The 26,873-nt window shown below is 37.3% G+C and overlaps 1 protein-coding gene across 1 annotated transcript in view; it reads right to left on the reverse strand.

The window, feature by feature from the left end:
• The window catches only part of fat3b (FAT atypical cadherin 3b), a 54,995-nt gene that overhangs the window by 2,571 nt on the left and 25,551 nt on the right, over positions 1-26,873 (reverse strand). Inside the window, exons 11-30 of the mRNA XM_083568957.1 lie at positions 22,689-26,774; positions 22,193-22,389; positions 21,655-21,808; positions 19,147-19,380; positions 18,955-18,975; positions 18,168-18,560; positions 17,346-17,560; positions 16,986-17,123; positions 16,323-16,466; positions 15,980-16,177; positions 14,815-15,092; positions 14,200-14,735; positions 12,891-13,019; positions 11,365-11,522; positions 9,609-10,068; positions 8,827-8,980; positions 7,079-7,788; positions 2,998-3,090; positions 1,981-2,040; positions 944-1,009 (exon numbers count right to left, since the gene is read on the reverse strand). Of these exons, the coding sequence (XP_083425083.1) occupies positions 944-1,009; positions 1,981-2,040; positions 2,998-3,090; positions 7,079-7,788; positions 8,827-8,980; positions 9,609-10,068; positions 11,365-11,522; positions 12,891-13,019; positions 14,200-14,735; positions 14,815-15,092; positions 15,980-16,177; positions 16,323-16,466; positions 16,986-17,123; positions 17,346-17,560; positions 18,168-18,560; positions 18,955-18,975; positions 19,147-19,380; positions 21,655-21,808; positions 22,193-22,389; positions 22,689-26,774 (8,424 nt within the window). The remainder of the gene's footprint in view (positions 1-943; positions 1,010-1,980; positions 2,041-2,997; positions 3,091-7,078; positions 7,789-8,826; positions 8,981-9,608; positions 10,069-11,364; positions 11,523-12,890; positions 13,020-14,199; positions 14,736-14,814; positions 15,093-15,979; positions 16,178-16,322; positions 16,467-16,985; positions 17,124-17,345; positions 17,561-18,167; positions 18,561-18,954; positions 18,976-19,146; positions 19,381-21,654; positions 21,809-22,192; positions 22,390-22,688; positions 26,775-26,873) is intronic.

Here is a 26,873-nt window from a genome sequence, read left to right on the forward strand (position 1 = left end):
ACTAATTCTATTTAATGTGAGTTTTACAGGAATAAAAAAAGTTTAAATTCATGCTATGAAAATAATTTGGAGAAGGCTTTTATCAGCACATGAAGCATAATCTCAGTTAATGAATATTTAATGACTGATGACTATACACAATAAATGACTTCTGAATCTGATTAATACAAATGTTGGTCATCTTTTTTAACAGCAGTTAACAAAATATATGATAGTATAATAGGTGAAGTAATTAGGTGGAAATAGTTATTAAACTCTGATGTTCTTCACAAGTAAATCATCATCAACTGGTATTTTTTCTTCATAAACAAAACAAATTAATTGGAGGAGGTGGAGCTCGAGGTAGCAAAGCTGAAGATGTTGAGGTTTCCGTTGGGTGTGACGACGATGGACAGGATTAGAAATGAGTTTATTAGAGGGACAGTACATGTAGGACGTTTTGGAGACAATGTAAGGGAGGCGAGATTGAGATGGTTTGGAGATTTGCAGAAAAGGGATATGGGGTATATTGGTAGGAGAATGCTGAGGATGGAGCCACCAAGAGGGAGGAAAAGAGAAAGACCAAGGAGGAGGTTTATGGATGTGGTGAGGGAAAGACATACAGGTAGTTAGTTTGAAAGAGGCAGATGTAGAGGACAGTATGAATGTATGAAGACGGATGTTCCGCTGTGGCAACCCCTAATTGGAGAAGCCGAAAGAAGAAGAAGAAGAACAAGGATCTGCTTTATTTACTGCAGCAAGATATTTCCCATTATTTTTGTGATATAATTTGTTCCTTAAAAAAAAAAAGGATGGATCCCAATAGGTAATAAAAGGTATGAGCATATTTATGTGTTCACAATGAACAAAACCACGATGATACAATATCACAATGGAGGAACCAATAAATTGATAAACAAAAAACTATTGCAATCCAATAGTTTACAAAGCAGACTGTGCTTACAATTGATAAAGTATTCTTTGATGTATGGAGCACATATTTTATCCACTTCATGGAGATGTGGATTAACTGTAAGCAAAAGGAAAAGAAACCAAATGCTACATACAAATGCTACATACAATGCTACATATATATGATATGATGAACTAATTTTACGAAAGCAGCAATATTACATTTTTTTGAAAAATGTTTTATACACACAGGAAACATGATGCACAGTATGTGCAAAAGTGTTAAAGAAACAGTTAAAGGAAATATTGCAGAACTGTTTAAAAAAATATTGAATTGGAATATTCTACATTGAGCAGCTACTACAACTAAACAGCAGACATGTCAATTAGAAATGCAGTTTATTACTTTATTTGGTCTTTTAATAAACCAACTAGAAAAAGTTTTTAGTTTTTTATTTTCTAACTAATAGTAAAATAGACAATATATAATGTATGTAGTATATATATATATATATATATATATATATATAATACAGTATAGATGTATGGTACCTAAGGCTTTTGCATAATAATGTAAAGTTTGTTAAAGTGCATTTTAAAACATAAAATTGAATTGAATCAATGTATCTATTTATGTCTGTCTGTCTGTCTGTCTGTCTGTCTGTCTGTCTGTCTGTCTGTCTATCTATCTATCTATCTATCTATCTATCTATCTATCTATCTATCTATCTATCTATCTATCTATCTATCTATCTATCTATCTATCTATCTATCTATCTATCTGTATATTCTAGTTCTTAATTATGTTGTTATATTTATATAGTTTTAAAATGTTGGTCATTCTGATAGGGTGCCCTTGAAATGAAATATATGGAATGCACACCAAAATACTACAGTGCAGAACAGATCACACCTATTTCTGTTTTCAGTCAGAATACAAAGGAATACATTTTAACAGGCACTAAACCGGCACAGATGTTGCTACCGTGATACACCCCCGGAGCCAAAGCTATTAATAAATGCCTGGTGTTTGAATATTAGAATGTATATATTATCAAGATGACCACAGGTAGAATACAGACATCATACCTTCGTTTTCAACGTTGTTCACTGCATCATTGACCCGCTTTATCACTGTGATGATGGAAGCTAATTTGAGGGTTAAGCAAACAGCAAATCATTACCAGGCAATGAAAGAGCATTTAATTACACTGTTGTAGTTTTGTTAGTAGTATAAATGAGAAACATGTTATTGATCACTTTTTGCTGTTGTACCAAACTAAAATTATTAGACTAATTCAGGTGGGAACGATATATTTCATCATAAATCATAGGTAAAAAATCTAAAGATTTTAATCTCCCTGTATGATAATGCTATGATTCCTGTTTTTCTCAGGTTCTAGTCTGATTTGTTTTTAGCAAAGCAATATTATCTCTAATCCTCCAGTATTACTGGTCCTCCTATTATTCACTCTAATCAGTCTAATCTAAGATCATCTGTATTAAGTGAATAATTAATGAATTGTATTATTTTGATTCAGGTTTTGATTTAGGCTTTTCTCACCTTACAGACCTGCCTGGTGCATCCTGATGATCTAATACTACATGAAGCTTTCTGCACTTGTGACTCACTGCTGGTCCCACATGGAGATTTGTTTTCCTTGTTCATTGCCATCTCTGGCTTGCTCATTAGAGATCAAAATCTATATTCAGGTTTCAGTAAAGTTGCTTTGTGATGCTGTAAATTCATAAATGCATTATACAGAGAAGGCTGAGTTTGTATGTGTTTTTGGGTTCTTTGAAGCGCCATTGCTGATAAGTAGTACAATTGTTCTGTAGCTTGGTTTTTCTACACTTAACTGTATCACATAACTGCTGCTGCATGTTGTGGTGTTTATGAGTACAGAATTCTCAGGTGGAACCTTACTATTTTACAGTCATAAGAGATAATATGCAACTGTCCCAAGCCAAAGTTTTCGTAAAAGTGAAAAGCATCATAAACATAGTTATGTAACAGCACTGTCTAAAGGGAGTTGGTAGTTGGCAGTGTGGTGGGATTGAAGATGCAGAAGAAGATGCATAGTTGGAAAACTCAAGTAGACTCACCGTTGTCACAGAAGTCAGATGTTAGTTCTGAGACAGAGTAAGCTTCACTGCTATCTGTAAAACAAGGGGCCTCTTCCACTGCAATATTGGACTCTACAGAGAAATAGAACAAAAGTTACACACACACACACAACACACACACACACACACACACACACACACACACACACACACACACACACACACACACACACACACACACACACACACACACACACACCACAGACGTAGGCTAGTTCACGAAGCTAACAACGAGCAAAGCAGAAGGCAACAAGAAGTATGGGCTAAGATGACTGAAAACAGAGACATTCCTGATCACCTGATCATCTTTTCTCTGCTTGTGTTTCATATGGTGAATGTTCAGCCTGGATACATTCATTAGAAAACAAAATTTTAAAATCTTCGTATTAATATATTTATGTGAGGACCAGTTACCAGCATGACACTATAACAGGTTGTAGTAATGGCCATTTTTTTTTTTCCTTAAGTACATGTCAGAGCCTTACTTTAACTTAAGTAAAGAATAGTCAGTACTTCAACTTTTACCAGTGTTTTTTAAAACATAAGTATCTGTACTTCTACTTGAGTGAAGGATTTGTGTACATTTACCATATCTGCTGTAGGCAAAAAGTTATTACTAATGCAACACCAATTCCAGAAAATAGTAGAGACACTATGTTAAATGTGAATAAACAAAAAAGGGTGCAATGAGTTGCAATTCTTGTAAACCCATATTTTATTCATGATAGAACATCTAACAAATCAAAAATGTTAAAACTGTGGAAATGTACCATTTCTAGAAGAAAAAAGTTTTATGTGATTGTCACAAGATGTTACTAAAATAAACAACTGAAAGAATAATTATCAAATAATTAGCTTAACTGACAACAGGTCGATAACATGATTGGATAAAACAGTCTACCTTAGTGTTAGAGAGTCTCACAAGCGTAAAGATGGGCAGAGGTTCACCAATCTGCAAAAAAAACCTGCATCCATAAATTGTGGAACAAGTTCATGTTCCTCAACATCTCACTGCAAAGACTTTCACTAGCTCCTCATCAAGATTCAAAGTATCTGAAGAAATCTTTGGTGCAAGGATCAAGGTAAAAATCAGTATTGGATACCCATGAGCCTTAGGCCCACAGGCGGCCCTGCATTAAAAACAGGCATGATTCAGTAACAGAAATCACTGCATAACACCTTCAGAAATCATTGTGTGCAAACACAATTTGCGGTGTCATCCAAAAATTCATCTAAGATCTCTATCGTGCAAAAAAGAAGCAAAATGTAAACATCATCCAGAAAGACTCTGGTCGTCTCTTGGCCAAAGCTGATTAAAATTTGACTAAGGCAAAGTGAAAAACTGTTCTGTGGTTTATTTTTGGAAACAATGAATGGACAAAAAAGAGGGACCATCCTGCTTGTTATCAGTACTTAGTTCAAAAGGCCTTTGATGGTATGGGGTGTATTATTGGTGCCTATTGAATGGGCAGCTTGCGCATCTGGAAACGCAACATCAATGATAAAAAGGTATATACAGGTTTAAATGCAAACATATACTTTCATCCAGTCACCATCTTTTTCAGAGAAGGCCTTGAAGTTTTCAGTAAGACAATGCTAAAACACATACTACATCAATTACAACAGAATGGCTTTATAGTTGAAGAGTCTGGGCACAGAACTGGCCTGCCTGCAGTCCAGAACTTTTTCTAAATATATTTTATCCGCCACACCTTAAAGGCCGGTCTGTGAAAATATTGTCTGACATTAAACCGGACCGTGGCGCAAAAAAGGTTGGGGACCACTGCTCTATTGCACACCATTGAATATCTTTCTCTCCAAACAATGTAAAACATATCTTCATGAAGCTTGCTTTGCGCACAGGGGCATTGCCAGGCTTGTACAGGTTTCGTTTTCAAGTTCAAGTGAACGCAAAATTGTATTATGCTGCATCCAAAGACATCCTATACAACTTTTTCTATTTGAAAATACTGTGTTTAGAGAGATGAGACCAAAAATATGACAAGGAGGACAAAGGAATGTTGAGCAGGTAGAATCCTGTATCAGACACAAATAGAACATTCCTCTCCCAAAGGTCTAGCAACTGGTCTTCTCAGTTTCCAAATGTATACAGATGAAGAAGAAGGGATGCAGCACAGTGGTAAACATGGTCCTGTCACAACCTGTTTGGTGTTTATGTGTTTCAGCCATAAAAAAATACTGGATTTTATTATATTTATATAATATATATTTTTAATAACCTTATTTCCTTAGTTTAAACATCTGACACGTTCTATGTAATACTGTGAATAAAATATGGGTTTATGAGATTTGCAAATCACATACTGTTTCACAAACTTTTTATTTTTTATTTTTTTAATAAATTCAGTTGCAAATCCAAATCTAGCAATTGTTCTGTCACACTGCTTTCAACCTAAATATGGCATGTCATTACATTTCAAGTGGCACCACAATAAACTATATCGTATAGCTTACTACAGTCAGAACTTGACTAAGCAACGAGGTAATAAGGTTATAATCAGGTTAGATTTTGAAAAGGATACCATAATTTACTTAAATGTTAACACTTTAACCTTAAAGGTTTAAGATTTGTAGTTTAATGTATTTTCACATAACCTTTTGCACTTTTCACTCAGTAGTGGATCTAGATGCTATCGGAATGTAATTTTAAATAGATGTTTTATTTTATTTTTTCTATATTGTGAACTACACAAACACTATGTCGCCAAATGTTTGCAGACACCTGGTCATAAGTATTGTATGTGTTTTTTGAGCATAGCATTCCACATTTAATCCCAATTTGCATTATAATTCTCTTAATTTTTCTGTAAAGACGTTTCACTAAATTTTGGAGTGTGGTTTTAGAGATTTGGAGGTTCATCAGCCACAAGGGCAGTCAGGTACTGATGTAGATGAGGAGGCCTGGGGTGCAGTCAGTGTTTCAATTAATTCCAAAGGTGTTTAGTAGGGTTGAGGATTAGTGCTTTATAGCAGTGGTCCCCAACCCCCGGTCCGTAGGTCAATTGGTACGGGGCTGCACAGAAAGAATGCATAACTTATATTATATCCATTTTATTTATTATCTGATTCTGTTTATTTTGGAAAATGACCCGATTCTCTCTGCCACATCTGTCTATGACTCACTCTTGATGCATGTCAAGATGCCTCGGTCAAATGTCTTACCTACATCCACTACCTTCTTAAAGGGGCTGCTCCGGCCGCCAACACACATACATTACCCACATACATTACCGCTAAATTGAAACCCCCAAGCTAGCAAAATAAACAAAAAACAACACAGTGGATTCACGTTTATCATAAGATTTAGAAAATACAAGTTTTTATGCCGGTCGTATCATTTTATTTTGTTGTATTTATCCGCCACACCTTAAAGGCCGGTCTGTGAAATTATTGTCTGACATTAAACCGGACCGTGGCGCAAAAAAGGTTGGGGACCACTGCTCTATTGCACACCGTTGAATATCTTTCTCTCCAAACAATGTAAAACATATCTTCATGAAGCTTGCTTTGCACACAGGGGCATTGCCAGGCTTGTACAGGTTTCGTTTTCAAGTTCAAGTGAACGCAAAATTGTATTATGCTGCATCCAAAGACAACCTATACATCCTATAAGTGTGTGCCTCCAGCTTTCTATTTGGAGAAGAACCACATATGGCAGGAAAGGTCATGTTTCTGCAAACATTTGGCAATATAGTGTATATACACATTATACATTATTTATTAAACAAAACAAAGTGGCAGCATAAATAGCAGCATTATGAAAAACAAAGTGCTGGATGGAGGTTTGCCAGCTCCTAATGCTCCTTTGTATGAAACAAGGTGACGCCTTGTTTTTTGTCTCCTGCTGTTTTGGTGTCCATTTGCTCATGATTTAATCAATGATCTGAGTGAATGCCAAAGCTAAGGTGTGAACCTTTCGGTATTTCTATGATAATGATGTGGATAAGGAAGCTTTGTATTAACATTTTTAATAAATCTGTAAGAAGCAGCATTTAATTAAGTGTAAGGAGTATACATGTTCATGTAATCATCTCTTTACCCCATTTAGTGACCATTTCCTGTCCTTCTCCACGAAAGTTTCTTTCTTGCCATTTTAGGACCTGATCTTCAAAATTGCCATTCTCATTTTGATCATCATCGTCATCTTCTTCTTCATCATCCTCATCAGTCTCCCAAGGAGGTTTGCGGAGGGGGAAGTTAGGCAACAGTGAAGGTAGGTTTGGTGCAACGCTACACACAGCTACCTCTCGTCTGGATATACCCAAGTTGTGTGACGTAATCTGAAAAGTGCCCATTGGGGGTGGGCATGATATAGTAGCAAGACCTGCTGTTTTCTTACCCAGACACTGGGGTGCAGTGTAAGCAGTAGGGCGCACCATGACCTGTGGAGGCCTTCCAGTTCCCTCAGCACCTGGACACATTTCACTTAGGGGACACCCATTTTCTGTGGAGATACCCGCTGACTCAGCACGGACCCAGTCCTTCCATAGCAGCTTCTTATGGAAAACAGCCAGCAGTATGAGAAGCACCAATACCACAAAAAGCAAAACACCAATGCCAATCACTTCTGCCGGACCAATGTAGGACAATATCTCGGCCTGGGTTTTCACTACACCTGTGGACGGCTGCTCACAGAACTGGCCCTCGAAGCCCGCTGTGCAGTTGCAGTAGAATGCACCAAATGTGTTTACACAAGTCCCGCCATTCTCACACTCCTCCCGGTCACACTCGTTCACATCCTCCTCGCATCTGTGTTGATTGAGATTAGTCAGTTATCTTTCATTTTGCTTGTTTTTTATCCCACAAACATATTCTGTAATTTTTTTGTATATAATAAGCACAATATTTTCTTAAATTATTAATATTTAAGAGAATTTCTAATCACTGCATATAAGTAATTCATAAGCTGACTATACAGTTCAAAAGCCATCAAGAGAGTTGTGAAGATGTTACATTTTAATGAACTTTCCTGCAAAAGACTTTGTAATTTTATGGTTGAACTTGCATAACTTTTAATCATCGAGTGTTTATTCAAGACCAAAGCCTATCAGACCAAAGATTCCAATCAGGAACCTTGGATTTCTGACTAATTTCTGTAAATTAAGTGAAAACCTTTAAAAACAGTTATCTGATAATACTATTGTAGGAATTAAAGTTTTGCATTTGGAAACTGAGCAGAAAATAGCAAACACTTTAAAAAAAAAAAAACCTTTTAACCTTTTGAAAACTATTGAAAGAGTGGAATAGAGGCATTCATTTTATTGTTCTTTTTTTTTTTAGTTTACATGATAGTTTGAATTATTCATTATACTGTATATGAATACACCTGTCTGTTAATTGTTATTTATATTTTAATTATTTTATATGTTTTAAGATTGAAAACAACAGTTAAAAAGTTTTGTTAGTGAGTTATGAGCTGAAAACCATTTCCTTACTTCCCCGCAGAAATGCTGCCATCTAATGGAAAATCTTTTTCTACCAAGTCCACAATATCTTATTATGGAAGCAGTCACATAAACACATGACCCTAATTACTGTAATATCCATCAATAATTATAACCAGCAATAATGACATAATGAAGTACTTTATAAAGAATTTGTGTTACATGCCTAATCATAAATTAAAATACAATGAGGAATATTATCGTGTGTTTGTGTGTGTGTGTGTGTGTGTGTGTGTGTGTGTGTGTGTGTGTGTGTGTGTGTGTGTGTGTGTGTGTGTGTGTGTGTGTGCTTGTTAATTGTCTGGGTAAATGAACTGTGTTATTGGCGAAAGATAAGTCTTACATGATTCCAGTGAAGCCTTTTGGGCAGCCACAAAGAAAAGTGTTGCCCACAGCTTTGCACTCTCCTCTATTTCGACACGGTGTGGGGACACATGGCGAAACTTCCAAATCACAGAGCATCCCAGTGTATTGTGGTGGGCAGATGCATGAAAATGCTGTGGGGACATGATGAACAGTAAGTATGGCATAAAATCATGTTTATTAACATAAAATATGATTCATTTACCAAATCACTCAATTATGAAATGCAACTTCATTATACATTCTCTTGAAGACAATTGTACATAATGCCTTACCTCTTCTTTCTTTTTATATCATTATTATTATTATTATTATTATTATTATTATTATTATTATTATTGTTATTATTATTACCCCTCTCCTCCATAAGTTTGGCTGCAGTCATGATATTTATTTTATAATGAAACTTGTTTAGATTTGAAGTAAAATGTCATTTGTTCTAATTTGTAAAAAGATCTTATTGTAACCATTTGTGCATTTTTTATTATCCAGCAAATTGAGATTTTTGGGGTTTCTCCACTGTTACTTTTTTATTTCTGTTAATAATTTATAGATACTGCCGCAAACATTTTTGTCTAAACTCCTGAAAAATGTGAGTTAATTAAATCATGTTTTGTTACTCAGCAAAACTATTTTGTCAGTTACTAAAGCAAATAGAGTCTAGCGATGGCACATGTTCACTACTACCAAACCTACAAAATACATCTTGAAGACCAAAACCTTTCAAAACTAATTAATGATAGACTTTTCTACACATCTTACCACCAGAGGGAAGGCTGTTGCAGGTGGCCCCGTTCTGGCACAGTGCACCCAGACAGGAGTTGGGATACAGCATGCAACCCATCTTGACCTCACTGATGGCGGTTAACTCACCATGCCGGTTCCTCTTACTCTGTAGGGGGAGCTCGTTGCCGTTCATAGTTACAGCACTCAAGCAGCCCTGGAAACCGTCATATGTTCGGGAGTGCCTCTGCCCACCACTCTGTGGCACCTGGGCCCCAAAAAACAGAGAGCCAATGGTACCAAGAGGCCAGAGAACTGGGACCTGGCCATCATGCCAGCGCTCCACGTAGCTGTCATCCAGGGAAAGCAGTGTATAGTTGTAAGTCACATGCAGGGCCACAGCATGCCAAAAACCATCATTTATGGGGCGCCCAGAAATGCCTAGCACATCCAGGTTGTTGGTGCAGTCCAATTGGAACCAGAGGCGACCTTCCTCAATCTGAATACACAATATATCAGAGTATAAGTGAAACCGAATAGCCAATTCAAGCAGAACAATTCAGGAAACTGTGTAGAATGTAAATTAAGGAAAGAATGCAATGGTTTACAAATATCATAAACCCATATTTTATTCACAATAGAACATAGGAAACATATCAAATCTTTAAAATGAAGAAATGTACAATTTTAAAGAAAAAAGAGGTAGTTTTGTGGTAATTTTATGGCTGCAAGAGATCTACAAAAAGTTAGGACAGGGCCATGCATAGAAATGTGTAGATCTGGATTCTTGCTTTTCAACAGCCATCTTTGTCATATTTTTTGTATTATGATGTGCCAACTGTTGGTGAAAGGTCTGGACTATTAGGTGCAGTATATGGTTTAGCATTGTCTTACATGGCTTTCCCTGCCTCTCTAAGATACTCCTTAATGCCAAGTCACGTTACAGCAGTGGTGGGCAATCAGGGCCAGCAAAGCCTTCTCTGCTGGCCTAAACAGCACTAAGCACTGACCTACATTTACAAAATAAATTCTTATATTTGTCCCATGGAATTGTATTAATTTATTCCCAGCAGTCTATTCTCTTCATTTCGTAGTGTTTCTCTTGGCTACACTTCTACGAGTGCAATATGTGCAATATTCCTCAATATGCGAAATGCCTCTCTCTCTAATGCCACGCTTTTTTATATTGCATTTTTGGATAGTATTGATGGTTTCTATAATTGCGACGTGATAGTGGTGGTATTAAGGGGGTGGATTATGTCGGGTAAGTCCTCACTGAAGGCCCAGGTACCAAATACTGAGTTGCGGACCTGTTGCCAATTCAACTAATTAGTTGCAAAATGTTCATCCAGCTGTTTCTTTTTAGTAACACTTTTTTCCCCCATCCCTTTATTGTCTCTGTGGTACACCCATCAAGTTCATCTTTTAAATGGTACATTTGCTCAGTTGAAACATTGATATCCAAATCCACATGATGTTTTTTTTAGAATACAAAAAACAAAGCACACCAACACACCAAGGCAGCCATTTGTGGGGACATCTATGTTCTATTGTGAATAAAAAATGCATTTATGAGATTGGCAAATAATTGCATTCTGTTTTTATTTACATTTCACACAGTGTCTTAACTTTTTTGGAATTGGGGTTGTCTGAAGACACTATAAAGACCTGTGTCCTGTGACCTGCGTCTTCCACAAATGATTATAAGGTTGGAATTTACTTCTTAATGTAAGTATGTTATTTAAATAAGATAATATCAATTAATTATATAATGTATGTGTGCGTGCGTGTTTACCTTTAGCATGTGACAGGGCTCAGTGTGTTTGTACATTATGACTCCTCTATTCTGCAGGGTTCTGATCTTCAGACTGACCTTCATATCCTGATTCTTACTACTGCCAGTCACTCTGTACTTAATATAGCTGTTCCCTGAAAAACTCAGAGACGTCTGCCCTGCAGAACATATCAGAAAAACGCATGCCTCAGGAGAATAGAAACATGCACACACACACACACACACACACACACACACACACACACACACACACACACACACACACACACACACTATATTATATTATATTATTTATTTTTTATTTTTATTATGCTGTATTATTTATAGTAATGCTATACATAAATGATGAAAACTCAACCTTCATCTCATTTAAGGAACACACAAGACAGTGCTATATAGCAGCTACATGATGTCATTATTGAGGAGTGAAAGAGGATCCCAGCAACAACCTGTGCAGCTCTGATGAATTCCATGCCCAGGAGGATTAAGGCAGTGCTAGATAACAATGGTGCTCGCACAAAATATAGACACTTTGGACCGTTTTGACATGTTCACTTAGGGTGTACTCACTTTTGTTGCCAGTTATTTTGACAATACTTGTAGTTATAATAGTTTTTTTTACAGACAGTAAATCTGTACTGCTATAAAAGCTGCACATTGACTATATATTGACTACTCTAAATATACCCAAGTTTCAATTCTATAGTATTGTCCCTTGAGAAGATATACTAAAATGGTTGCCAAAATGTGAGGGTGTACTCACTTTTGTGAGATCCTGTAGTAAATCATCAATAAGGACACTAGTAGGGATGATATGGTGTTTACTTTTAAAGAGCCTCTTATGAAGTGACTGCTTTAAATGACTAAAATATATTTAGAAAACATTGATAAATACATTACAGTACATTAAATGGACAGAAAGTACACTGCATAAGTCCTGACCATAAGATTCTTACATGTTTTTTGTACATGTCATTCCAAATTTAGTCCCCATTTACTATTATAATAATCTCCACTCTTTTGGGAAAATTTCTCACTAGATTTTGCTGTGCAATTGTGAAAATCTGTGGTGTAATCAGCGTTCCAGTTCATCCTATTTTTAATATGGATGAGGTGAAAGCTCTACAGCAGATCAATCCAAATTCTTTACTCAAATCCTTGTAAATTGTATCTTCATGAAACTCACTTTGTACACAGGGAACTATTTTGGGTCTCCTAGTTTAAGTTTAAATTCTCTGCATTTCATACAGTTGTGTGCCTCGACGATGTGGTTACATTTTAGCAAAGAACCACATATGGCTGGAACAGTCAGGTCTCTCTATACTTTTGTTTTTAGAGTATATGTGAACAACTGACCATGACCACCATATGTTTGTTAAACATCATATTCTAAATCCATGTCACTGACATGTAGTTAGCCTCCATCTTTCACTTCAGTCGCTACTCTTTTAAGAATTTAATTATATTCTCAATTTAACTAATTGAATCAATTTCCAAAACTAATTTTAAAATTATAAAGCCCTAACCTGCACACTGGTGGAGAGTTTCAGGCAGGCAATGGCAGACAGAGGGAACTGTTGAGGCACTGCTTACACACTTCATATCAGGAGGACAGGCCTGGCCTTCGCAAAGCTCTGCAGATAAACAATTTCCACCTGCTCGAAAGAAAGAGAGAGAGAGAGAGAGAGAGAGAGAGAGAGAGAGAGAGAGAGAGAGAGAGAGAGAGAGAGAGAGAGAGAGAGAGAGAGAGAGAGAGAGAAAAAGAGAAGAAAATGACATTGAGAGAAATATGATTAGGTTATGAATTATGCAAAACAAAGAAGACCGATCAGATTCTACCAAAAAAATGTTTTATAGGAAAATATAAAGCTAAAAATAAAAAACAAACTACCTTTGCTCACAAAACAGCTTCTATTTGTAACATGCATTCCACAATATATAGGAAACATCCCTTTGCGATTCTTATTCATTTTACATTGTCACATCATGCAACCTTACAGGTGCACTTACATGCAATAAAATTCCCATTCTACCACATCCAAACCTGAAAAAACAACGAAGCATCAAAAAAAAAAAAAAAAATCCAGTTTCAGGTGACTTTTGCTTGGTGGCATTAAATCGACACTAATGGCTAATGCTTATGTTTTTCCAATTCTTTAACTGTGTAGTTTAGTGAACCTGTGTTCTGTTCTTGGCTAACAGATATGGAACCTGATGTGATCTTTGGCTGTGGTAGCTCATACAACTCAAGGTTCCAAGTGTTTTACATTCTGAAAAGCTTTTCTGCAATTTTACAGAGTGGTCATATAGTTAGCCTTTCTGTAAGCGTGAATCAGTCATTTTATTCTCTCCGTGATTTTCACACAGAGAATTATAGAGGAAAATAGATAAACTCAGAGCCTATGCCAGAAACAGTGGGTGCCAATCTCTCCTAGTATATAATGTACACAAACATTCACAGTCTTTTTTACACCTTCAGGAGATCTAATTTAGCTATTCCAACTACCAGCATAATTTGGGAATGTATACAATAGAACTCAAAGGAAACCCAAGCAGACACAGGGGGAATATACAGAACTCCTCTCAGAATAAGAGTAATGAGAATGCAATGCTACCATGTGGCCTCCATGCTGTTCACTATCAGGTTCTTTATTTGTAATTTTAACTATATATTGGAATGAGTTTGTTTCTGCTATTTTACCAGAAATCAGCCGTTGTGGCCGATGACAAAAAGAGACATCAGGCTTGACATGTTTATAACACTGTTTCATCTGTATCCGTATGTAATATATATACATTTTTACAGAAAATCTTTATGCATGAAGCCAGACTTACCTGAGCAGCTGCAAGTCTCTGTGCGCCGGAAATATGGCAAGACAAAGCTCACTTTGGTGGTATCATAGGTGATCAAGTCATCAGGTTCCAGCTTTAAGCTGAGCTCACATACACTATCACCACAATCCAGTTCTCCTGAGCAACTCTGATCCAACACGTCCACCAGCTTTAGTGTTCCTCCTAGCTTTTCCTGCAGTTCAACCAGTCTCAGTGCCAGTTCCCCAGGAGCCAGATACCCTCCTTCCTGTGCATCCACTGCCAAAAGCACTTCCAGCAGGGAAGACTGTGCCACTGTCTGCACCCCTAAAATGTGCAAAGGCTCTAGAGTCTGTCCCAATCCTGCTCCAAAGAGTGCATTCTGAAGCGTTCTCTTCAAATGTTCAAGGTATATCCCCACAAAGTCCTCAGGAGAGAGGTCCTGGAAGCGCAGCATGACAGCATTCTGTACCATTTCCTCTGTTGCCACCTCCACTTGCACCTTTACACCCACTGTTTCAGCAAAATGTCCGTCACTGACCGTGGCATTAATGAAGTACCTGGAAACATTGGCAGTATTATGAAATAAAATGAAATTAACAAAAACAGAAATACACACTGTTTATCCAAAAGTGCTACCTGCCAGGCTCCAGGCCACTCAGCGCCACAATCTTGCCATCCTGTTGGTCAATCTTAAACAGGATTTTTGACTGAGGCTGTTGTGTGAAAAACAACACATCATTTTTGTCTTCATCACTGGCATAGATCCTACCAACGATGCCACCCGGAAACACATCTCCCACCATCACTATATTGATCTCCAGAGGAAAGATGACTGGCTTAAAGACACTTCCTCCACTCACACGCACAACCACAAAAGAGGATGATGACAAGCGAGGCTTTCCAGAATCCCATGCCTTACTCAAAAAATAAAGAAACAGGCAAAAAACAAATATGATATAAATACATCTATGCAAAAAACAGTGGTGAACAAAGTACAAAAAACATGTATTCGAGTTAAAGTAGAGCGACACTGGACTTTTTACTCCAGTAAAAATGCTCCATTTAAATTTTCACTTGATTGGAAAGCACAAAAGTTTGCCTTCAAATGTACTTTAGTTTCCAAAATACTGTGATTTAATCTGGCTATAATATCCTATTATATTTTTTGTCACAAGACTTTTGCTTAAATCAAATCGAATCAAATGTTTATGTGAAAAGACTCAAATTTTACTCTTAGCACACCAATCTATTATTAAAATGACATTAATTAGTCAAACACTGATTGATATCTATTCAAATTATCATAAGCTCAAAACCCTTTTTTCAACTACTTACAAAAAATCTGGAAAATAAGTCCACGGGCATTTTGGCAAGTCAGGAGTTTCTTCCATTATTTATTCCTCTCAAAATGTTCTGTTTGCTGTTAAACCAAGCAGCAATCAAAAAAAGGGGGAAAAAAAGAGTGCATGCTCTACCCTAATTGGTGGCTTGCTGCATGCTTGACCAGTTTTTATCCACACATAAATTAAAAAGAACAACTGATTTGACAAAATGTAGTTGGCTTGATCCTCTTATGCAATTTTGCCAAGAAAATGTCCCAACAACTCAGGTGCTGTGCCAACTTCAAAACAATACTCATAAGCAATACTGATGATGACTGTTTTTGCAGGTAAGATTAAGTCTTTTTATGTAGAGTTTATTTAGTGTAGAGTAATGGCAGTTGTTATAAAATGACAAATGCAGGTGACATTTTGCACAATCAACATGAGTGAAAGTGTTAGCAGTTTGTTAGTAAGCACACCTGTATCTCAAGAACGTACTCCTTTGGGTCATGTGGTCCAAACACTTTGTTTGAGCGCAGCTCTCCATTCCTGTCCAAGGTGAATGAATTGTCCTCATTCCCAGATACGATTACTAATTCAAAAGGGCCTCCATTTCGTGAAGAGTCGCTATCAGTGACAGACAGTTTCAGGATGGTAGTACCTGCAACTTTGTTCAGCTGAAAATACACATCATTCCAAGTGTTTAACAGATGATTAACAATGAAAATATTTTTTTTTTCTGTTATATGGATATATTGGATATATGAATGTTCCATTCTGAAGCTGTGTTGCAATTCCTAGAAGAGAAATCTGAGCACACACCTGAATAACTACCGAAGCATTCTCCGGGGAAAACACTGGAGCATTGTCATTCACATCAGCAATATCAATGTTCACATTTACTGTGGTGGACATTGCAGGAGATCCACTATCAAATGCCTGGACTAGCAGCATGTATCTGGAGACCTTAGATAAAGGACATAAGAAGGGTGCATGAGGTGTGATTAATAAAATATTACAAATAATTGTATCTGCTTTAACACATTAACTGTGACCCTTGGGTACCAGAGGGTAATCGCCTTTTTTACACTTCTGATATTTTTATTCTGTTAAGACACCAAATTAACCTCATAAAGGCCTTGACGTGGTTTGGTTCATTTGTCCCCTTAGAGCTACAGATCATTGCAAATCAATAATAAGTCATTCTGACAAACTAACAGTATCACTTGTGGCTCTCAACACCTCAATAATAACCCCTTACAAGTTTATTTATATAAATTTATATATATTTTACTTATACTTTCAAGGTGTTAAGTGTCTGTAAATGCAAAATTTTTAAGCGCTGTGGTCCTTTGAAATGGAATACTGGCAGCCATATCTACACATTCACAGAGTCTACTGGCTAAGAATAGATTTACAAAGAAATAAAAAGACCAAAGTGATTTACTGTTACTGGTAGTTTTAAAGGATGCCAAAGGATCTAACCTGCTCTCTATCAAGAGCCTTGTTGACCTTCAATAGTCCCGTGACAGGATCGATCCAGAATTGGTTCCCTTGGTCTCCTCTCAAGATGGAGTAAGTAATTCTCCCGTTTACTTGGCTGTCAAGGTCTTCTGCTAATAACTTCACATCACAAAGTCACACAACAAGGTGCATAAAAATAAGCTGATCTCTTTAATGCAAATTCAATGAATGTATATAATTAAATATTTGTAGTGTTAATTAGATGCATTGGAGAAGTGAACATAATTAAGCACCGGCTATAAAAATGAACTGAGTAATTATGTAGTAGTGGTCTAATAAACATTTGAAAGTTGTATGAAACAACACATTATTGAGCCATACCCTAGTGATTGTCGACCCAATCACTGTGTCCTCACTGACAAGAACATTATAAATCTCCTCACTAAAGAAAGGTGCATTATCATTAACATCCATCACTTCAATGCTAATGATCGTGGATGTTTTCAGAGGAGGAGTTCCACCATCCACAGCCTCAACTTTTAGGAAGAAGTCTTTACACACTTCATAGTCCAAATCATCAGCCACTGAGATGCCACCTGGAGTAATGAGAATTAGTCTTCAGTACAGTACAAAGCTGCATTTGAATGACTGTAGTGAGCAAAAAATCTTAAAATCACTGTAATATTTAACTGGCTGCATATATTTTGAATGTTTCCTCTATGCTCAGAATTGTCTAAACTTCAGTCCTTAAAGGTTTTGTCTTTTTTGCTGTAACATGCTGAAATCATACTAGGTATTAAATAAACAAACACTATAGAAATAAAATCAGATATGGTAGAGCAAGTAAACACAGTGGACTTTGGAAAAACCAGGACTGAAAGATATGTGCATAATCTATATGCTAGAAACTTTTCCTATCATACAGATTTCCATCTAGAAAACCCTTCATTTCTGATATACTGTATATCCCCATGTTTCAATTTATGCTGCATGCAAAATTACATTGGCCCTGGTCCAATCTAATATCTTAAAATTGTATTTCTTTTTTATTTATTTATTTCATTAATGCAGAAAGAAAATTTAGTAAATATTTATTTTGTATGTACAGTAAAATGTATGTTATAAAGATTGTGCTGAAGTTTTATTTTTAAAATAGAAAAAAGTTAAAACCTTGCCTATAAGCAACACTAATCAGTCTCTTACCTATTATCTGATCGATGTAAAATTTCCCAAGTTCGTTGCCTGTACTGATACTGTAGTAGATCTCAGCATTGACACCAATATCTTTACTGGAGGCAAAGACCCTCAACAGCTCCGTTCCGACAGCAACATCCTCAGGCACTGCAACAGCATAGTCCTGCTTCTGGAAGACTGGTGGGTTGTCATTAACATCCAGAACCATGACAATGAGGTCTACCTGTGTGAACAGAGAGTTGACTGCCCCTGTCTGGTCTGCAGCCTGGACCCTCACCCGGTATGAGTCCTGGAACTCTCGATCCAGAGGCTTCTCCAGAATAACCATTCCAGAAAAAGGGTCAATGGAAAAGGTATTATCAGCAGAGTCCACTAGAGAGTACATGACTCTTCTGTTCAGACCTGGATGGGAGAAACCCAAAGACCACTTTAAACCAATTTGCTTGCTTTAAAAGTATTTTTAGGATGTAGCAGAGTAACAGTACAAGTCTACAAGTAATTCCTGCCTTAAGGTGATTTCACATATTTAAAATTTACTCTGCTTAAATTCAACCCTGAAAAGTTTACTTTCTTGGTGCAGTTCAGGCAGGCAAAAACACATGTATCCCTGCTGCATGAGAAGTAAAAAAGCTACTTAGAAGAGGTAGTGTTATGCTGCTTCTAAGGAAACCTTATTGATGTTTAACTGCAGTAAAAACCTGATTCAACAGAGAAAAAAGTCTTAGAGAAGCACAGATATAGCACTACACTTTCACATATAACCTACATAATTTCTTTTGAATGTAAATGTAATTACCTTTAACAGTGTTAAGCCATGCTGAAAAACAAAAATTCAGTTCAGGGTGTTCTTTTCAGTAGCCTCTCTTTTCATAGTCATTCAAAATAATTTTGACCTTGGAAGTGTGAATGTTGATTTATATTATAAAACAAACTTAGTCATAATAATAATCATTAAACCCTTTTGCAAAACACGTTTTTAAGTACTCACTCTCGTCAGGATCGTCAGCTTGCAGGCGGGTTATTGGGGTTTTAGGTGCAGCATTTTCAAATACAGTGGCTAGAAACTCAGTGAAATTGAAGGATGGTGCATTGTCATTCACATCTATTACTGTGAGAATGATCTTAGAGCGACAGAATAAACCACCTCCATCTGTAGCCTGGGCTATTAGATTATAGCTCTCTGTCCTCTCCCTATCAATCAGAGAAGTCGTTTTCAGTTCACCTGAAATGACAAGCAAAAAATGTACAGATGGGTCGAATCAGTATGTCGGATCTTTTTCTATTTTTTTATTTGATTTTGCAACCAACATAATTGGAAACATAAGTGAGAAAAATAGAAACATTTTGGGGGAAAAAATAAAATAATAATTTACAGCACACTAACCTGCTTGCATATATGTGCACACTCCCTTTAAATGGTGCATTCGACACCGCAAAATTAATTGCATTTAATTATTTTATTTATTTAATTACGATGTTTTGACATGAATATTATATTATTAAGAATGGCATACAGTGCCTGTCAAAAGTTTGGAAACACCTAGTCTTTTATTGTGTCTGAGAGACACATGCATGTTCCTTTAATTTATGCAAATTATGTAATTTGATGGCCTGAAGATTTGCTTTGACTAAACAATTATATACATTTACAGATGTTACACTCACCTTAAACTCTTAAATTTTGTAAAGCTGCTTTAAGACAATGTTCATTGTGAAAATCGCTATAGAAATAAACTTGACTTCGCCTGACTTGACTTGACTTGACACATTTTCATTGCAAAAATTCTCCCTTAGCATGCATAAGAGCTTTACACACTCTTGCCATCTGGGAAAGTGAGTATTTTCAAACATTCAGCTAAAATACTCTTGTACAACTTGCCAAAGGTTACTTGCAATCCAATTCAACCAAGAGCAGTTCAATAGGATTTAGGTCCGGTGACTGGCCAGCTCATTCCATGATAGATAACACTCCAGTCAACTGGTTGCTCTTTAAATAACACTTACAGATCTTGGGCATATGCTTCAGGTGATTCCAAACTTTTGACAGGCACTGAAGGTTAAAAAAACAATTACAATGCTTGCCATTGTTTAAGTGATTCTGATTAGGACTTTCTTGCCATTTTATTGTTGAAGCTGTTGTCTGCAAATGGTTAGTAAGAAATCTAGACTCCTACTGTTGAAAGTTATCAGTCAGATGAAGACACAACAAGTCCATCATCAAGAGCAGAAAATGAGGCGCCACAGAGACATTTCCAAGAACAGCATGTCACTCCAAAACTGACAAAAAGAACAAGGCTAAAACTGATCAAGTCAAGTCAAGAGATTTTTATTGTCATTTCTACTATACACAGTGGTACACAGTACACAGTAAAAATGAGACAACGTTCCTCCAGAACCCTGGTGCTACACTAAACCAGAGAAGCTATCAAGATACCTAGGGCAACAGTAAATAAGCTACATGAATATACTGGTCACTGCCTGCACATGACAAGAATCTAGTGCTATTCACATGACATAGTGTTAGGGTAGTGTGGTTTGGGAATGAGCTTTTTTTTTTTTTGTACAAAAAAGACATATAAGCACTAAATCACCCCAAACTACGTGGTGAAATGTATTATAGTCTAATGAAAAAACACCCCTGGCGTGGCAGTATCATGTTCTTTGGCTGCTTCTCTGCACTTGGGTTCTAATGAAAATGGAAGGAATCGTGGCAAGCCCCAAATACTTACCAATTGTGATAGATAGCCTGCAGCCATTTTTCAGACAGAAGACAAATTTCACGTTCCAGCAAAAATGACCCTAAGCACAAATTCAAGTCAAAGAAATGGCTTCAGAAAGAAAAATATAAACCTTTCAAAATGGTCCTTTCTTGGTGAAACCCTATAAAATAAAAAAACAATGTGCAAAGAAGATCCTCTCACTATTTGATAGATTTAGATATATTTTGCAAGAGTACTAAAACTAAAATCAAGCTGTATTATGTTGTTAGACCTTTAGCAGCAAGATTGAGTTTATTAATAGCAAAAGGAACTTTATTTCAGGTATCAGTTAAAGGGTGTGCGCACGTGAAACCAGGTTATTGTAAGTGCTTTTCTTTTACCCTGAAATGTTTTTATTTGTTCTTCACTTAAATCTGTTAGTTGCAATGTCACCTTAAAGGTGCAAAAATGTCTGGCCATGGTTATTGATGGAAAAAAACGCAAAAGGATTGTCCAAAAGATAATAAACTTTATGGAAAGGTCATTGCATTTGAGTTGTGTCAGTCTAAGCATCAGTGTGACTGTCAGTGGGAGAATGTACCCAACAAAGGCCACACAGTAGAGCAGAAAAAACACCTAAGGTGACATCAAAGACCCCCTAAAAAACATAATAATCTGTTTTCATAAGCCTCCCTTTAAAAAAAAAAAATAGTTTCATATCTGCTATTTAGGTTTCTACAAATAACATATTTGATTAGTTTACTGCTAAAGCATTGGTTACCAAGTATCATCTTTACCCGTCTTAATGTCCATGTAGAAGTCTTCAACTCCTATGCCAAATAAGGAGTACTGAATCTCTGCATTAATGCCTATGTCAGAATCTGTAGCTCCAATAGTCAGAATTCCATAATCAATGGGTATGTCCTCTGGAAATGAGGCTTCATATATAGCCTGTTGATGTCAAATGTCAAAAATAAAAAATTATATATTAATGGTTAAAATGATTTTTACTACTGTGTTAAGCAATATGTATTAATCTACTCTTATTGTAAATAATTTCCAGTTTATTTATGTAAATCATATTTTAATAAATATAGCATTCTTTAAATAACTTGGAAAATGATGTGGGTTAATTTTTCTAGTATTACATCATTATTGTTCAAGTGTATTGAATTTGTTTCAATATAACAAAGATTATTTTTTAACACATTAAACTAGCTTAGCAGTACCTTTAAATATGAAAGGGATGAAAGACTACTGGGGACTAAAATGATGTACAATATGAAACTGCTTGACATGTATGGTTTAACAATGGTGATTTCAATTCATCCACACCTCATTACATATAGGGCTGTTGTCATTGGTATCCATAATGCTGACCTCTACCATCACCTGGGTGGTAAACAAGCTGTCACAGGCAGTGATATTGAGTATATATCGATCCTGTTTTTCCCTATCCAGTGTCTGGTTCACAGACAACTTCCACTCTCCTTGCACTGAAGCTAGTGCAAACATCCCTCTAGGGTTCCCTCCTAAGGCCAAGGAAACAACCACCACAAAAATATTTATATTTCCACTTTAAATAATCACAGTAATAAATATGATTCTGTAACAGACCTAATTTTATCTACACTGGGCCAATTGGTTCAGGAGCACTCTTAATACTAATGAGAAGAAATTTTGTTTACTATAAAAGGTTAACTCTGTCGATCTGCTTATACAGATCTGGCTTATTGACCTATTTTTCCCACATGTGTTGCCTTTTTACTCCTCAATTACTTATTCTCATTACACTGAATCATACAGTACAAAGGCATAGATTAAAACATACCTGTGATATGGAGGTTGACCAGTCTATTCTGATCAGAGGTGTCTGAGTCTCGGGTTCTGAGAACAGCCACTACTTCTCCTATTGGCTCACTCTCACTCACAGCAGCTCTGTAGTAGTCCTTCTCAAAGATAGGAGGGTTGTCATTGATGTCAGCAATGGCAACAGTAACCACAGCAGTAGAAGAGAGACGGACTGTCTCCCCGAGATCTGATGCAACCACAGTGAATGTGTAAGATGAACATATTTCATGGTCCAAGTCTCCAAGAGAAGTGATCCATCCTGTTTTACTATCAATTGCAAACATGGCATTGATAGCAATGGTTCTCTCAGTGGGTTTCTCATTATTGAAGGTTGATTCAAGGCTGTAAAGGACCTGTCCATTTGAGCCCCAGTCAGGGTCCAGAGCATGCACCCGCATGACCCTTGTACCTACAGGAATGCCCTCCATTACCATAGCTACATATGAGCTAGTCTTAAAGGAAGGCTTATTGTCATTCACATCTAGAACTTTCACCTCCACATCAACCGCAGACATGGATTCTACTAGATCTTCTCTCATGGTGGCAGACACTTTGAATCGATAGATATTGACCAATTCATAGTCTAGCTGGTTATCAAGCCTGAGAACCCCAGTTTCTCTCTCTATTATAAACATTTTACCCAGGTTGCTCTCTATTGTTTCCCCATTTACCACAGCAAAAAATGCTGTCTGACCTGGACTCAGGTACACTGAACCTAAGGGTGTCCCAATTGGTGTATTCTCTAATACGGTAAAGGAGTATTGAGGCTGAGAGAATGATGGTATGTTAGCATCAGGTGGCAGAACGTGGATGAATGCAGACACCAATGAGTGCTTAGAAGGGACTCCTCCATCTGTGGCCTTGACAAAGAATGATAAAACAGTTCCTCTCAAATGAGCCATGCTTCCCTTTGTGACCATCCACCCACTATCAGGTTCAATTTCTAACACATCCACTAGAGGAAGCCTTGCCTCACTGTACAGTGAATAAGTCACTGTGCCATTGTCCCCAGAATCAGGGTCCTGAGCCTGTATCTGAGTCACAAGTGTACCAATGGCTATGTTTGCTTTAATGCTAACCCTATACTCTGCAGCCCTAAAGAGTGGTGCATTATCATTCTCATCTGTTAGCATTACTCTAACACTGCTGAAGGATGCTCTTCCACCTCCATCCAGAGCCATTACTACCAGCACCATGTCCTTGTTCTTTTGATTCTCTCTGTCTAATTTTTGAGCTGTTGTGATCACTCCATCTCCTCCTATAAAAAACAGAGTCTTTCCAAGGTCACTAATCAGTGAATACTTTATCTGGCCAAAAACCCCAGAGTCCTCATCTGTGGCCCATATCTGAATAACCTTTGCTCCAGTAGGTGCATTCTCTGGTATCTCAGCAAGGTAAAATCTCTGGCTAAAGATAGGGTTATATAAATTAGCTCCCAGTATCCGGATGTTTACCTGTGCTGTACTAGTGAACACTCCATCTGATGCAGAAACATTGAGTATGTACATCTGCTGCATGCGCTGAAAACGTTGGGATGACAGAGAGATGACTCCTGTTTTAGGGTCCATTAAAAAGTTCATCCTATCATCTCCAGAAAGAATACTGTATCTTAACCTGTCAAAATCCGAGGTGTCTACATCAAAAGCCTGAACACAGGTTACAAAATGCCCCCTGGAAGCAAGTTCATTAACAAAAGCTTCATAGAGTGGCTGAGTAAAAAATGGAGGGTTGTCATTTGTGTCATTTACTAAGACAGTAATCGTGACCTCAGTGCTTTGGGCTGGAGAGCCATTGTCTATTGCGCGGACAATGAAGCTATAGCGTTGAATATGTTCATAATCTAAAGGACGGGTTGTAACAATGAGACCAGTGGTGCTGTCAATGTCAAAGTAGTCCGTGTAATTTAAAGCGTCTGAAAGCACCTCATAACAAATAGCAACATTTTCAGATTCACTGTCTGTTGCCAAGATTTGTACCACTGCAGTTCCTGTTATTGAGTTCTCAGCCAGGGTAACAGTATATGAGGATTTTTCAAATACAGGGGCATTGTCATTCACATCCAAAATATCAATATTTACATCTACCTCTGATGTAGCTCCAGTGAAGACATCCATGGACTTGACTACTAGCTTGTAATAGGGAGTAGTCTCATAATCTAAAGGGTAAATTACCCTCATTACACCACTCTCAAAGTCAATGTCAAACTGAAGAGAGGGATCCCAATGCACAATGGTGTAAATGATTTTCTGTCCTTCAGGACTGACAGCATTAATCTTCAGAATTGAGGTTGACACTGGTATGTCCTCTCTAACAAAAATACCATAAAAACTTTTGTCAAAAATAGGCATGGCTTTATTAATTACTGTGACTGAGAGTTCTACTGCAGTGAAAAGGGAGGGGTAGCCAGCATCACGTGCAATAATAACCAGTGAATAGTCAACATTGGACATATCTGCTACGAAGGTTCTTTGAAGGGTGAGCTCACCTGTCGCACTGTTTAGCTCAAAATATTCATGCTCATCTTCAAGCTCATAGGAAACCTTCCCGTTTAATCCTTTATCCAAGTCTGTAGCCGACACCTGAAATATGGATAATCCGATTTGTGCATCAACCTGCACTGCAGCATAGTACGGTAGGCCAACAAACTCAGGAGCATTATCATTTATGTCTTCCACTTGAACTCGTACAATAACCCTGGCAACCCGCAGCCAGTCATATTCACGGCTTGCCTCCACCACCAACTCATAGACCTCTTGCTCTTCACAATCAAATGAGATCCCTGTGGTCTGTATGACCCCAGATGTCGGCCCAATTTTAAAATGGATCCCTGCATTTAACACTGCATATCTAATTGGTTCATTCAGATGATTTCCTATAGCATTGACCACTATTAGTGTCGATATGTTTGAGGTGTTCTCCAGCACGAAGGAGGAATATGAAGGCTGACTGAAAAAAAGGCCACTGTCCATAGCCTCACGTACTATTACTGTCACGAGAGCAGAGCAAGAGTAACGGCCGTCTGATGCCTTTATGGTAAAACAGTATCGGTCTTGGGATAGTTTGCTGTTTTTGACTGTGAGGATGCCTGTGCTAGGATCAATGGCAAAAGGTTCCAAGTTGTTGTCTGCAAAATAATAAATTGAATCTGTACTCATGTCTGGGTCAGATGCCTCCAATCTCAAAACCTCTATGCCAGAATATGTAGGAAGCAGAACAACAGTGTCATATGTGTACTTAGAGAATCTGGGAGGAGAATCATTTACATTTAAAACCTTTATTAAAATTTTAGCTGGACTAGCTGCAGTCAGCTCTGGGCTTCCACTGTCCTTGACATTGACATGGAAGTAAAACTCACTAAAAGTCTCATAGTCCAGATTGGCAATGGTTCTAATTGATCCAGTACCAGAGTCAACAGTGAAGTATAATTTAGCCATGTCTTCAACAATCTGAAATACTAATAGAGAATTCTGATTACTATCAGGATCAGAGGCTTGAATCACTAGGGGAATTCCATTCTCACCTAAAACCACACTGTTGAGAGTGGCAGCTTCACTAATGCTCCCTGAGTAGCTTAGTTGTTGAATAACAGGTGGATTATCATTCTTATCAACCACTTGAATGTTAAGTGTAGCACTGGAAACAATCCCTGCCATGTTGTCAGCTTGGATAACCAACAGGTAGGATGCTGTGGTTTCAAAATCTAAGGACTTTTGAGTCACAATTACACCTGTGTAACGATTGATTCCAAACCTCTTCTCTTTATTTCCCCGCACTATTTCGTAAATAAGCCCTGATGTGCTTATGGCTCTGATATTAGTAACAAAGGCCCCAACAGGCACATTTTCAGGGATCTCAGCCTGGTACTCCAGTTGGGTGAATTTGGGAGCAAAAAAGTTTGAGAATGTAATGCCAATTTTGGCAGTGGCTGTGGCACTTAGTGCTGGATTGCCTCCATCTGTGGCACGAACAGTAAGGATGTATTGTCCAGCAAATGTAAAGTCAAGCTCTCTAGACACTGAAATGGTGCCAGACAGCGAATCAATTCCAAATGCACCCCCTGTGTTTCCTGAAAGAAAACAAGTTATTTACAGTCCTGCAGTAAAAATGAAGTTAGGTATAATAACAACAGCAATAGCTGACTACAACATCATAAACAAATGCCATT

The sequence above is a fragment of the Silurus aristotelis genome (genome assembly GCF_946808225.1).
Source record: "Silurus aristotelis genome assembly, chromosome: 18".
Lineage (NCBI taxonomy): Eukaryota > Metazoa > Chordata > Actinopteri > Siluriformes > Siluridae > Silurus > Silurus aristotelis.